The sequence below is a fragment of the Primulina eburnea genome, chromosome 2, assembly GCF_022965805.1.
Source record: "Primulina eburnea isolate SZY01 chromosome 2, ASM2296580v1, whole genome shotgun sequence".
In the NCBI taxonomy this organism is placed as follows: domain Eukaryota; kingdom Viridiplantae; phylum Streptophyta; class Magnoliopsida; order Lamiales; family Gesneriaceae; genus Primulina; species Primulina eburnea.
The window spans coordinates 40087099-40101244 of NC_133102.1; the positions used below are offsets into that span (position 1 = coordinate 40087099).

Sequence of the window (14146 nt, forward strand, 5' to 3'; positions counted from 1 at the left end):
TCCCTTACTATGTTTTTTATCCCAATGTGTTTTTCCTAGTAAGGTTTTTAACGAGGCAGTACAAAAACACGTAATGAAGACATCATCGTATCATGATCATCATCACAAGGGGGAGTGTTGAAAATAATATATTTGAATATTGAAAAAGTAATAGTTGAATATTTGAATGTTGAAAATAAGAGTTGTAAAAATTAGAAATTTGTGTGTGATGATGTAGGTAATGATGTATTTTATTTTTGGATTATTTGTAAAGATTTTCTATAAATAGATCTCTCATTTGTGAAGAAAATCACAATTGAGTAGAGAGAAAAATATTATAAAGTGTGTAGTTTGATAAATTTTGAGAGTTTGAGATTTTTACTTTTTATCATAAATTTTTACTTTTTTACAACAGATATATCATTTCATCACTGAAACTGGTAATGAAAAGACATTAAAAATACAACACATTTTTACCTAGCACACACGAGAAACCTTAAAAAAAATCCGACGATACTTTGTATATGATAAACTCTTTGAACATAAAAATTTATATTTACAAAAATATTTATTGTATTACGAGTCAATTTTGTGATATAAATTTCTAACAAGATCCAGATCATTAACAAATATTATTTTTATGTCAAAAATATTATTTTTTTGCTATAAATATGCATCCAATCTGTTACGGGAAAATTAAAGGGCAAGAAACAAATTAAAGAAAAAAAACATAGGACAAATGCAAGTTTCTTTATTTCAAAAGATCAATACAGATTATATTTCTTACTACATAAAATGCTACTAAATTTTTGCCCATTATATCGAGCTGAAAATGGATGATCACGAGCAACTAATAATTCCAAGAAAAATGCAGAATTCACTACCAGACTTCCAAAAACCTTGGTAAATATGGAATTGGTAAACACCAACTAAATTATTCCAATAAACTAAATAAAAATACTACAAAAAATCTTTCGTTTAGCGACGAATTTGCGACGGTTTTTAACTATCCCTAATTTGAATTTTTCGAATACCATCGTCAAATTAAGACGGGTAGTTTGACAGTCGCTATTTTAGGGACGGTTTTTTACAAACAGTCGCTAAATTAGCGACGTTTTTTATAATTTCGTCGGTAATTTAACGACGTTTTTTTATAAAACCGTCACTAAATTAAATTTACCCACTGGTTTTGACACAATCGTGGCCAAATTACGACGGTTTTTGAAAACCGTGGCCAATTTAACGACGGTTTTTTAGCGACGGAATTATAAAAATCATCGCTAAATTAGCTAATGACTTTGAAAAATCGTCGCTAATCACCTATATATCCACTCATTTCATTCATTTTTTTTTTCCACAGGGTTTTCGCCTTTTCTCTCAGCTAGAGTCGATTTTTTGTCTTTTTCCCCCTTCAAATCTCTTGATTTCTAATTACTATAACATGTTTTTTGTTTAATTTTGCAGATCTAATCTTTTTTTTTTGAAGGTAAACACTCATAAATATATTGATTAAAAATCATCCATTACAAGTCGAACCAACCAAGAAGGGAATTCACCATTCACCCAAACAAAAGGTGAAGGAGAAGAAAAAGAAAAACGAGCCAGATTATGAGCAACTTTATTCGCCGAGCTACGAACATGAATGATCTCGGAGATAACTGGGGTCTTCAGTCGCTCTCTAATATCCGCTACACAAAATCCAATATATCCAAGATCCTCCTGATTAGTAGTGACTGCCTGCACTGCCAATTGGGAATCTGTAGCTACTTGAACATCCGAAAAGCCTCTGTCGTATAGAAGAATAATGCCTTCCCGGATCGCCAGAAGTTCACCATGTACTACTGATATGGGCTGGTTAATCTGTTTACCAAACGCTAGCAGCAAACGACCTTGGTTGTCTCGAATTACTCCACCAATGCCAAACTGATGTCTAACCTCGTTCACAGCCACATCCACATTAAGCTTTAAAGCACATGAAGCTGGCGGTTTCCATACCTTTTCCGAATTTTGCCTCAGTGAAGCTTCCTCTATCTTCTCCTTGGCCCGAGCTTTTTGGAATTCAGGGAGTATGACTGAACTCCAGGAGACATTCTCTGCTATTGGTTTTTCCTTATCGCTGTGAAGGAACTTTTGCTTTTCTCTCCAAACCGCCCACGCGTGTATTGCAAATCCCTCAAATTCCGCCTTAGATAGTTGTGTTTTCAGCCATAAACAAAACTCCAATGTGCACGATTGTGAGGCTCCCCGTAGAACGAAAGCAAACGATGTATTCTTCCATAAATGTTTGATTGCCGCACAAAAGAATAATGCATGGCTAGTTGAATCCAAGGGGAAGTTGCACAGGCTGCAGGATTCAGTAACCGGAACATGATGGCGGAATAAGTTCTGGTTAGACGGAATACAATCATGGGTAATATGCCACCAGAATAGGCGGATCTTCGGGGGGACAGAAAGACTCCAAATAAAGGACCACCATTCTTCATTGGGATATTTCGATTGGTGTTCCGGTGTTGTGAAGAGCCCTCGTTGAAGTCTACAACCATCTCTCACAGTATACTTGCCTTTGGTATCATATCTCCAGAATATAGAATCGCACACATTAGCTGCTGGAATTGGGATTTTAATGATTTCACCAGCGACATATGGGTTAAATCTGGCGTATATTAGTTCAGTATCCCAATTTCCTTCCCTGATTAAAGTACTTACTGTGTCTGCTCGATCCCAAGGGACTAATGGCGGACCCAGAATGGAATTCATGCTTGGTATCCATCTTTCCTCAAAAATTTTTATTGATTTACCATCTCCCACTCTCCATAATAGTCCCTTCTCTAGAAGATCTTTACTCCCTATCAACGATCTCCAAATGTAGGACGGGTTACTTCCCAAGCCCGCATTTAGAACCGAACTGTGTCTGAAATATCTTCCCTTCAGTACTCGACCAGCAAGAGAATTAGGATTGCGGATGAGACGCCATAACTGTTTAGCAAGAAGAGCTTTATTAAATTCAACCAATTTTCGGAAACCAAGGCCTCCCCTGCCTTTCGGTAGGCAAAGGGCATCCCAAGTTTGCCAGTGCATTTTCCTACGTCCATTCTCTACTCCCCACCAAAAATTTGCACATTCTCTTTCAATATCTTCGCAAACCAATAATGGTAATTTAAAACAAGACATGGCAAAAGTGGGAACTGCTTGAAGTATTGATTTGATAAGAACTTCCTTGCCTCCTGTGGAAAACCACTTATTACCCCACCCTTGGATACGTTGCACCACTCTGTCTACCAGATATTTAAATTGAAGTCTCTTACTTCTCAAGGATACTGTAGGTAGACCCAGATATAAATCATGTTGATGCAGATCTAATCTTAAGATTGAGCAAACATGTTTTTTTTTTATATATAAGTTCATTATTATATATATTCACATGTTTGCGAAATATATTGATCTTACATGTATTATATGTATTTGTATATGTAGTATAATTTTTTAGCATTTTGTGTTAGATGTGTAGACACAGTATAAATATTTCATGTCATTTACATATTTTTTGTTAAGATGCATATGAAATTGTATAAATCTATGTAGAGTAATTCATTTATGTATTATTTTATTGTATCTTGATACTATCAGTCTAAATTTTTCATGTGTGTTCCATTAATGTATATTCATTGTATTTATCATGAATTAAAATTTATATTCACACTAAATGAAAGTGTTCACGAGATTAATTTGAAGATAATGACGGAGAGATAGAAATGATCACGCTATTGATGATTTTCTTGTTGGTGTGAGAACCGAAAATCTTGCAATAATACAATTAAATAATTGTAAGGAATTGTTAGGATTTTATTACTATATTTTTGGAACCTATATTTTTGAGGAGATATATTGGAATATCTTGGAAGTACAATATTTAGTCATACATATCATGCTTAATTTCGAAATTTGGGGGATATATTTCAAGTATGGGAAGGTAATATACTTGACCTAAAAGACTAAGGCATAAATATTGCCTATTTTCGAAAATCCCCTCAATTAGCCACCATATTTTCAAAAATATTAAGGTGGGGAATCAAGGATTTAAATCCCACAAAATTGGAAGATAAATCAGCAACCATGGCAAGGATATTGGAGTCAATTAGGAGATTTGACACGATTTTTTGTATGATTTTTGTGCCAAATTTAGCTCCACCCTCCTCCCCTATAAATAGTGCATCAACCCTAGCCATTCTTACACCTTTAATTTTGAATTCCCCTTGCTGAAAGTCTCGAAATTCAGCAGCTCCCCTAGCCGAAACTCTGCCCAAATATCATCCCGAAATTAGCCTAAAGATCAAGCCGAAGTGCCGCCGAGTGTAGAGCAAGGAACGACCCATTCCCGAAGCCAAGCAACCACGTTTTTAACATCAATAATTATTGTAAGTGGGATGTTTTAAATACGTATAATTTCGGTTTTTATGCATATGAAACTTTCGGTTTTGGTTTAAAAATACGGTCAAGTACCGTCGTTTTGTCTATACGTTTTACGAAAATATTGGTACGTTATGTGGACACTGTAAGGATTCCCTGAAAATGAGTGGAATTCCAACATATGGCCCTCAATGATGGGATAGACCCGTTTTATGGCCTCGCCCCCTTAGAGGATTAAAACTTAAGGACTGACGTCAGTAAACCGTTAAAGGTGAAAAATCGCAGTGTTATTACGTTATGAATTTTTACGTTACGATTATGAAAAAGCATGTTGTATGTATATGTTATGATTCGAAAGTGTTATAAAATTGTAATGCTATGTTCAATATCCCCCATTTACTGAGTATTCCCAAATACTCACCCACCCTTACAACATGTCCCAGATAAGTCCGAAGAACAGGTCGAGGATGGAGAGTCCGAACAGTTTTGGGGTTGGTGATTCGCAAGAATAGTAGTAGATTTTATTTCTAATATTCTTATTTAAATGAATTGTAAGACACTTCCGCATTTATCACTATTCATTTAGATTTTGTTTTGGAAAAGACAGTTGTTGTTACGTTTAAATTATGATATATAAACTGGTTTGGTTTATACTGTGCTACGAAAGGCTTGTTGTTTCGATTGTGTGATTGTTAAATAACGCCGGTGTCAATCCCGAGTTTCGGGGCGTGACATTTAAGTGGTATCAGAGCCGCCAGGTTCATAATACAAGTGGAAAAAATCGATTTTCGAAAAAAAAAATCGAAAAATTTTCGGACGAATTTTGACTCGAGGCCGACGCTATCCTCTCCGAAATGGCCCAATGAACAAGACTCAAGACCCTAAAGTGGTGAGGTAGGGACTGAAATTGCGAAATTCCTCCGTTTAGGCCTCCGAAACGTCGTTTTTGCCAGTTTTAGGAAATATTCGTAGACCCTATAACTTCTCGTAGGAAATTCCGAATTCGATTCCGTCAATTGTTCCGGAATCCTCTCGACATATGCTTCGAACCCATATGTCAAATTCAAAACTTTCCATTTTTGGAAAAAAATATATATTTATTTAAATTTCGAAAATTTTATATATATTGCATATTCTCACTTGTTATATACTGTCTATTTCGGATTCTGAGCATTTACATTTTTTGATTTCAGGAAATGGCTCCATCTACCCCTATGCGACCCCACACCCGTGCCCAAGTTGCCATTCGTATGAAGGAGCTTGCCCTTCACTATCAGTCCCGTCAGATTCGGCGACTTAGGGCCAGATTGAGTTAGAGGAGGAGTGAGGTCGAAACCTTAGCCGCTGAGAAAGAGGAGATTCAGGTCCGCCTTAAACAATCGATCTATCAGGGTGAGTTAGTGAGAGGCTGATAACATGGATTTGAGGGATGACATAAAGCATGGCATGTATCGAGAGAAAAAGCTGCAAGAAGATATCGACCGGTACCGAAAAGAATGGGAGGAAGAAAAACAGCTGAATGACAGGAGCAAAAAGAGACTGGAAAATTTGAGTGAGGCTATAAGCTGCATTGCCAAGGTGAACCATCAACTGACTCAACAGGGTGAAGCACTGAAGAACAAGATCAAGGAGAATAAGAGGGGGTACGAACTGCGCCACCAGTGTACCATAGATCTTTTGGACGAGGCAGAGGCAGATGTTCAGGGGTGGAAGACGCAGGTGGCCCAGCTTAATGCAGAGAATGCCCAGCTTAATGCAGAGAATGCCCAGCTCACCCACATGGTGGAGCTACTGCAAGGGGAAGAGCCAGAGGAGGAACCGGAAGAAGAGGAGCCGATAAAGATCGACGAGCCTATAGCTGCCATTGGAGATGGAGAGATAGGTGATTAGAGTTTCTTAGTAACCTTTCCTTATTACTAGGAGTTTATCTTCCCATTGATGCTATTTTATTTCAGTCAGTATGATTTATTTCCTTTCAGTACGCTTTGTTCATTTAGTTGTTTCTTTACATTCAAAAATTAATAAAATTATGATTATTTATTAATCTCAGTTGTTCATGTATATTCAAGTTATGCTTACTTATTAACTTCAGTTGTTCCAGCATAACTTATCTATTCAATCTTGTCGATATATACAACAAATTCTTAGAAACGTTTAACTTGTAGGAAATGGCTGGTAGACCACCAAGACAAAACCGCAACCCCTGTTATGCTAACAACAACAACAATGCCAACGAAGAAGGCAACGTACCTCCACCTCAGTTCAGTCTTAATCAAGCAGACTTGATGGCCATAGCCACGATCGTGGCGATAACACTGCAAGGGTTAGTGAACCCGAATGCCAATCAACCACCACCACCTCCACCGCAGCATGGAGTCAAGTTCCATTATGAATCACTGCGCAAGAACCGGTGCCCGACGTTCCAAGGAGACGCAGATCCTGAGTTAGGCCAAAACTGGTTGAAAAGCGTGGAAACTCAGATGCAACTGCTAGAAATACCCGATGCTCTTAAAGTGGATATGATAGTACCCTTCCTTGAAGGCAAGGCAAGTAAGTGGTGGGAAGCAGTCTCCCCAGCCATGTTAACCGTCGGGCCAATCACATGGCAGCGCTTTCGAGATGCATTCCTCAAGCAGTACTTTCCAGCCGAGGTCAGGTTGCAAAAGTTGAGTGAGTTTGAAAATCTGACTCAGACTCCGGATATGTCAGTGGTAGAATACACATCCCAGTTCAATTCTCTTGGATCTTATGCACCGACAATCATGACAGATGAAGCTCTGAAATTGCACCGCTTCAAAAAAGGTTTGAACAGCAGAATACAGTCGGCTTTGGCAGTCTACCAACCTGCGAACTTTTCAGACTTGATGGGCGCAGCTATCCGAGCTGAAACTGATATCCAGCGCAGAGAGAAAGTTAGGAACAATAGTCAGTCCTCGCATAGCAGTCAGACATTCAAGAGGCCTAACCAGTCTGGTGGACCATCTAAGGGGCCTTCACCCGCCACAAACTACCAAGCCATTAAGCCTTGCCCAACTTGCCACTTACGACACCTGGGAGAATGTCGTAGAGCCAGCGGCGTCTGCTTTGGATGCTGGAAACCAGGACACCGTATGGCAGATTGTCCAGCCGCCACCAACAAAACAACCAGACCAGGTAAAGGAGACGGATCAAGCTCAGGGGCGAATACCAATAAACCGCGGGAGAACAAACCGAGTGCCAGGATGTTTGCCATGACACAGGAGGAGGCAGATGATGCAAGCGATGTTGTGTCAGGTACCATATTTATTCAGCAAGTGGCTGCTTATGTGTTATTTGACTGTGGTGCCACACATTCCTTTATGTCTAAGAGATTTGCTAAGAAGCTAAAAAGTAGGCCCGTTAAGCTAACTGAACCCTTTCGAATAGCCACACCTACTAGTAGAGCTATTGAAACTGACGAGATTTACAGAGATTGTAAAATCAGTATTAGTGATCAGCCTTTTAGCGTCGATTTAATACAGTTGATCATGGTCGATTTAGACGTCATCTTAGGAATGGATTGGTTAGCAAGAAACAATGCGATAGTAGATTGTAAGGGAAAGGAAGTTAAACTCCTAACCGCAGAGCAGAAGGAAGTCGTGTTTCATGGTAAATCCAAGGAACGGAAGTTGCTACTTTCCGCAGCTCAAGCCTGGAAAGCCATGAAATCAGGAGAGGGACATCTACCTGGCTATGGTCAGTGAAATAAGAAGAAGTCGAACTGAATCTGGAAGACATCCCGATAGCGAGAGAGTTCCTAGATGTTTTTCCAGAAGAACTCTCAGGGACGGTTCCGGACCGCGAAGTGGAGTTCGAGATCAATCTGATTCCCGGTGCTGCACCAATCTCTAAAGCACCTTACAGAATGGCACCAGCCGATTTCAAGGAGCTAAAGGAACAACTCCAAGAATTGCTAGATAAAAGGCAAATTCGACCGAGTGTGTCCTCCTGGGGAGCTCCCGTTCTCTTCGTAAAGAAGAAAGACGGGAGTATGAGATTGTGCATCGACTACAGAGAATTGAACAAGATCACAATCAAGAACATGTACCCTCTACCTCGGATAGACGATCTGTTTGATCAGCTTAAAGGAGCCGCCGTCTTTTCTAAACTGGATCTTAGGACAGGTTATCATCAGTTGAAGGTCAGGGCTGAAGATATCCCCAAGACAGCCTTCCGAACCAGGTATGGGCATTATAAATTCACAGTGATGCCTTTTGGTCTGACCAACGCACCGGCAGCATTCATGGACCTGATGAACAGAGTATTCAAGCCATTCCTGGATCAGTGTATAGTGGTATTCATCGATGATATCCTCGTCTATTCTCCTGACGAGACGAGCCATGAAGAGCACCTTCACCTTGCTCTGCAGACTTTAAGAGAGAATAAGCTATATGCTAAGTTCAGCAAGTGTGAATTCTAGCTAAGGAGTGTGTCATTTCTGGGGCACGTGATCTCGAGAGAAGGAGTGTCAGTGGATCCAAGGAAGGTAGAGGCAATTACTGAGTGGCCGAGACCGAAGAACGCCACCGATATCAGAAGCTTTCTCGGATTGGCAGGTTACTACCGGAAGTTTGTCGAAAGGTTCTCCTCGATAACCGTGCCACTGACGAAGCTCACACAGAAGAATTCTAAATTCATCTAGGATGACGGTTGTGAGAAGAGTTTCCAGACAATGAAAGAGAAACTCACATCCACGGCAGTATTGATCCTGCCCGCAAAAAATAAAGATTTTACTATTTACAGTGACGCCTCTAAGGACGGTCTAAAATGCGTACTAATGCAAGAGGGAAGAGTGATCGCCTACGCATCAAGGCAGTTGAAACCGCACGAGCAGAACTACCCTACTCATGATCTGGAACTAGCAGTGGTTGTCTTCGCCTAAAAGATTTGGAGGCACTACCTATATGGTGCTAAATGTGAAATTTTCACAGACCATCAGAGCCTCAAGTACTTGTTCACCCAAAAGGAACTTAATATGAGGCAAAGGCGATGGATCGAACTTCTGAAAGATTATGACTTGACCATAAGCTACCATCCGGGTAAAGCAAACAGGGTGGCTTATGCGCTAAGTAGGAAGGGCCCAGGCAAGGTGACTCTAGCCTCCCTCTCGGCCCAACCATGCCTACGGGAGACCGTCAAGTTAAATCAAGATCAAGACCTGGTACTGATCAAACTTAAGGATCAAGTCAGAGAAGGAAGATCTCAAGACCATCAGATAGACAACAAGGGAATATTATGGATGAAAGAAAGACTGTGTGTGCCCGACAGTAATAACCTTCGCCGAGAGATAATGGCAGAGGCGCACAAGTCAAAATTCTCAGTCCACCCAGGCAGTACAAAAATGTACAGAGACCTCAAGAATAGTTTCTGGTGGAATGACATGAAAAGAGATGTAGCAGAATTCGTCTCCAGATGTCAGGTATGCCAGCAGGTCAAAGCAGAACACCAGCGACCTGGAGGATTATTGCAACCTCTGGAAATTCCCGAGTGAAAATGGTAGCACATTTCCATGGACTTTGTGGTAGGATTGCCGAAGTCTAGGCAAAGCCACGACGGTATATGGGTGATAGTAGACGGACTCACGAAGACTGCACACTTCTACCCGTCCGCATGAATTACAATCTCGATAAGTTGGCTTCACTGTACATGGACAACATTGCGAGACTGCATGGAGTGCCAGTGAACATCCTATCCGATAGAGACCCGAAGTTCGTCTCGCGCTTTTGGAAGAGCTTTCAAGAGGCCATGGAACAAAAGTAACCCTCAGCACAACCTATCATCCGCAAACCGATGGGCAAACTGAGAGAACCATACAGACCTTAGAAGATATGTTGAGAGCATGCACTCTTGAATTCAGTAGCAACTGGAGCACTCATTTACCCTTAATTGAGTTCGCTTACAACAACAGCTATCACAACAGCATTGAAATGGCTCCATACGAAGCTCTGTATGGAAGGAAATATCGATCACCACTTTATTGGGACGAAGTGGGAGAGAAAGCCTTAGTGGGACCCGAGCTAGTACAAATGACTGTGGACAAAGTTAAAATTGTCCGAGAGAAGCTCAAGGCAGCTCAAGACCGACAGAAGAGCTGGGCAGATCTTAAAAGAAGGCCGGTAGAGTTCAACGTGGGCGAGAAGGCTTACGTCAAAGTCTCACCAATGAGAGGAGTTGTCCGATTCAGGTAAAGTCGGGAAGCTGAACCCTCGATATGTTGGACCCTTTGAAATCTTAGAAAAAGTGGGCACGCTAGCATGCAGACTGGCACTGCCACCGAACATGTCAAGGATCCACAACGTGTTCCATGTGTCCCAACTGAGAAGGTACATCCCAGACCCAAGTCACGTTTTAGAAATAGAACCACTCTTGACCGAAGGAAACTTGGGAGAAGGACTGAAATACGAAGAAGTTCCTATCAGAATCGTGGACACCAAAGAACAAGTTCTTAGGCGACGTATCATCCCCTACGTCAAAGTGCAGTGGTCCAACCACACTGAGCGAGAAGCTACTTGGGAAGTTGAAGAGAAGATGCAAAAGGAATATCCCTACCTATTTGGAGATCAAGTCAACTCCAGTTTCGAGGACGAAACTTCTCATAAGGAGGGGGGATGTGAGAACCGAAAATCTTGCAATAATACAATTAAATAATTGTAAGGAATTGTTAGGATTTTATTACTATATTTTTGGTACCTATATTTTTGAGGAGATATATTGGAATATCTTGGAAGTACAATATTTAGTCATACATATCATGCTTAATTTCGAAATTTGGGGGATATATTGCAAGTATGGGAAGGCAATATACTAGACCTAGAAGACTAAGGCATAAATATTGCCTATTTTTGAAAATCCCCTCAATTAGCCACCATATTTTCGAAAATATTAAGGTGGGGAATCAAGGATTTAAATCCCACAAAATTGGAAGATAAATCAGCAACAATGGTAAGGATATTGGAGTCAATATTAGGAGATTTGACACGATTTTTGATATGATTTTTGTGCCAAATTTAGCTCCACCCTCCTCCCCTATAAATAGTGCATCAACCCTAGCCATTCTTACACCTTTAATTTCGAATTCCCCTTGCTGAAAAGTCTCGAAATTCAGCAGCTCCCCTAGCCGAAAATCTGCCCAAATATCATCCCGAAATTAGCCTAAAGATCAAGCCGAAGTGCCGCCTGAGTGTAGAGCAAGGAACGACCCATTCCCGAAGCCAAGCAACCACGTTTTTAGCATCAATAATTATTGTAAGTGGGCTGTTTTAAATACGTATAATTTCGGTTTTTATGCATATGAAACTTTCGGTTTTGGTTTAAAAATACGGTCGAGTACCGTCGTTTTGTCTATACGTTTTACGAAAATATTGGTACGTTATGTGGACACTGTGAGGATTCCCTGAAAATGGGTGAAATTCCAACATATGGCCCTCAACGGTGGGATAGAATCGTGTTATGGCCTCGCCCCCTTAGAGGATTAAAACTTAGGGACTGACGTCAGTAAACCGTTAAAGGTGAAAAACGCAGTGTTATTACATTATGAATTTTTACGTTACGATTATGAAAAAGCATGTTGTATGTATATGTTATGATTCGAAAGTGTTATAAAATTGTCATGTTGTGTTCAATATCCCCCATTTACTGAGTATTCCCAAATACTCACCCATTTACAACATGTCCTAGATAAGTCCGAAGAACAGGTCGAGGATGAAGAGTTCGAACAGTTTTGGTGTTGGTGATTCGCTAGAATAGTAGTAGATTTTATTTCTAATATTCTGATTTAAATGAATTGTAAGACGCTTCCGTCTTTATCACTATTCATTTGGATTTTGTTTTGGAAAAGAAAGTTGTTGTTACGTTTAAATTATGATATATAAACTGGTTCGATTTATACTGTGCTACGAAAAGTTTGTTGTTTCGATTGTGTGATTGTTAAATGACGCCGGTGTAACGTGATAGTTGGAATTATTGGATCTTGGTATCATCAGAGATACATAACCAAAGATCTATCATCGAGTTCTGAAAATATAAGGGCTTATTAAAGGTAAATTTGGATGATATGTTCAAGTCATGAACCTGTTTGTACAACTTAATTACTTGTAAACATTGGAGGATTTAATAGGTTGTGTAATATATTAAATTCTGAATGTGATTTAGTTGTTACAAAAATTGTGACAATGGAAGAAAGTGTGACAGATTTCTTGAATATTATTGGTGATGACAAAAAACATAGTACTATTAGAGAGCCATTTTGGAGACTCTGGAGAAACTGTTAGTAGGTAATTGCATACAGTTTTGATGCAATGTTGAAAATAGGAAAACTTTACATCAATCAACAATCAAGTGGAATACGTAATGAGAGAGATATTGAGAAGTGGAAATTGTTCACAATAAATTCTAAATTATTGTATGTGTTTTCTTATATTGTAATTGTATATACCAATCAATAGTAAATTACAGAATGAAGTAGGATCCGAGCTTTAGATGAAACATTTGTGATAACCTTGTCCCACACACTAAAAATTAGTGATTTAAAATGGGTTTATAATGGGCTTACAATGGACTTCTATAGCAACTTGGATTAATCATTTTCGTAAAGCGATGATGGATACGAAGTAGTTGTTATAGGGGCCCATTGTGCAGTCACACAGCCGCAAGCCTGGGCTCGGGGCATGACAACATTTGTTGATCTCATAGTTCCAACTCAAGATCTAAGTCATTATATAGGAGTAGAAAAAGTTAATTTATGTCCCAAGTCTTGGGAGCATTTTATACTAATTTGAAGTTTCTTTATGTGCTACCTAGACTGGGAGAGATTCATTTCAGATGCTCAAGTGATGCGTAATGAGTTAAGTAGATATAATGACTTTAAGTTAATAAAGGTATGTTAAAATTAAAATGCTTGAGTTGATGTAATTTTTTTGGTAAGTTTGCGAAGTTTAATCGAATATTTTTGCAATTTTGTTTAGATAAATATTATCTAGTTGATGATGTATATATAAATGGTCCATGTTTTCTTGCTCAATTCAGATTGACTTGTTATCATCTCAACGAGTGGAGAAGAAATACTCCAAGAAATAATAAAGAATTATTTAATTTTTGACATTCTTCGACATGAAATGCAGTAGAACGAAGTTTTGGCTCAACTACTTGATGTATTTAAAAGAAAAAAATAATTTTTCCTTATGAAATCGATTATCAATATGATATATATATTCTTTTTAGAAAATTATCAATATTTTGTTGGAGTTTTATTTTTATAGATATTCTAGTATGTTATCCAATTTTAAAAAATAAAAATAAAAATTATTTTATTTTGAATTAGACATGGTTATTTTGTCATTAAATAATAACAATTTCGCTCTCAACATATATATACATTTTGAAATTATAGGACTAAACATTTATCGCTTTATAAAAAATTATAGTTAGTGGTAACTGTACAATTCAATTTTTTTAAATTATACAACAGACCAAACGTCACGATTTGACCGCTCTCTCAGCAAAGATAATTATAACACTACAACAAGAATTCTTAACTTTTTATCCGAACAACATATTTCAAAGTAATGGATTTAAAATTCTCTTTGAAATTCCATGTTCATCAAACAAGGGATTTGAAACCAACCCAAACCAACCCAAACCTACGTAATTGCATTCTACCATATTAACACGACGACACTAAATCTACTATACTAAAAGAGGGAATAAGTTAGAAATGGCCAGTTCCCTCCCGGTTGCAGGTCAG

The 14146-nt window shown here is 38.8% G+C and overlaps 2 protein-coding genes across 2 annotated transcripts; both read left to right on the forward strand.

The window, feature by feature from the left end:
- The first annotated feature begins 6554 nt into the window (after positions 1-6554).
- Positions 6555-8108, forward strand: LOC140824300 (uncharacterized). The gene has a single exon (XM_073185901.1). It carries the CDS (start codon positions 6555-6557, stop codon positions 8106-8108), a length of 1554 nt encoding a protein of 517 aa, XP_073042002.1.
- A 1855-nt stretch (positions 8109-9963) lies between these two features.
- LOC140824302 (uncharacterized) lies at positions 9964-10592 on the forward strand. Its single transcript, XM_073185902.1, has 2 exons — positions 9964-10160; positions 10313-10592. The coding sequence occupies exons 1-2, from the start codon at positions 9964-9966 to the stop codon at positions 10590-10592; spliced, it is 477 nt and encodes a 158-aa protein (XP_073042003.1).
- The last annotated feature ends 3554 nt before the right edge of the window (positions 10593-14146 follow it).

Coding starts and splice junctions, on each gene's coding strand:
- LOC140824300 (XM_073185901.1), top strand. CDS start 6,555: ATGGCTGGTAGACCACCAAGACAAAACCGCAACCCCTGTTATGCTAAC.
- LOC140824302 (XM_073185902.1), top strand. CDS start 9,964: ATGGGTGATAGTAGACGGACTCACGAAGACTGCACACTTCTACCCGTC. Junction 10,161..10,312: donor CAAGAGGCCATGGAACAAAA/GTAACCCTCAGC, acceptor TTACAACAACAG/CTATCACAACAGCATTGAAA.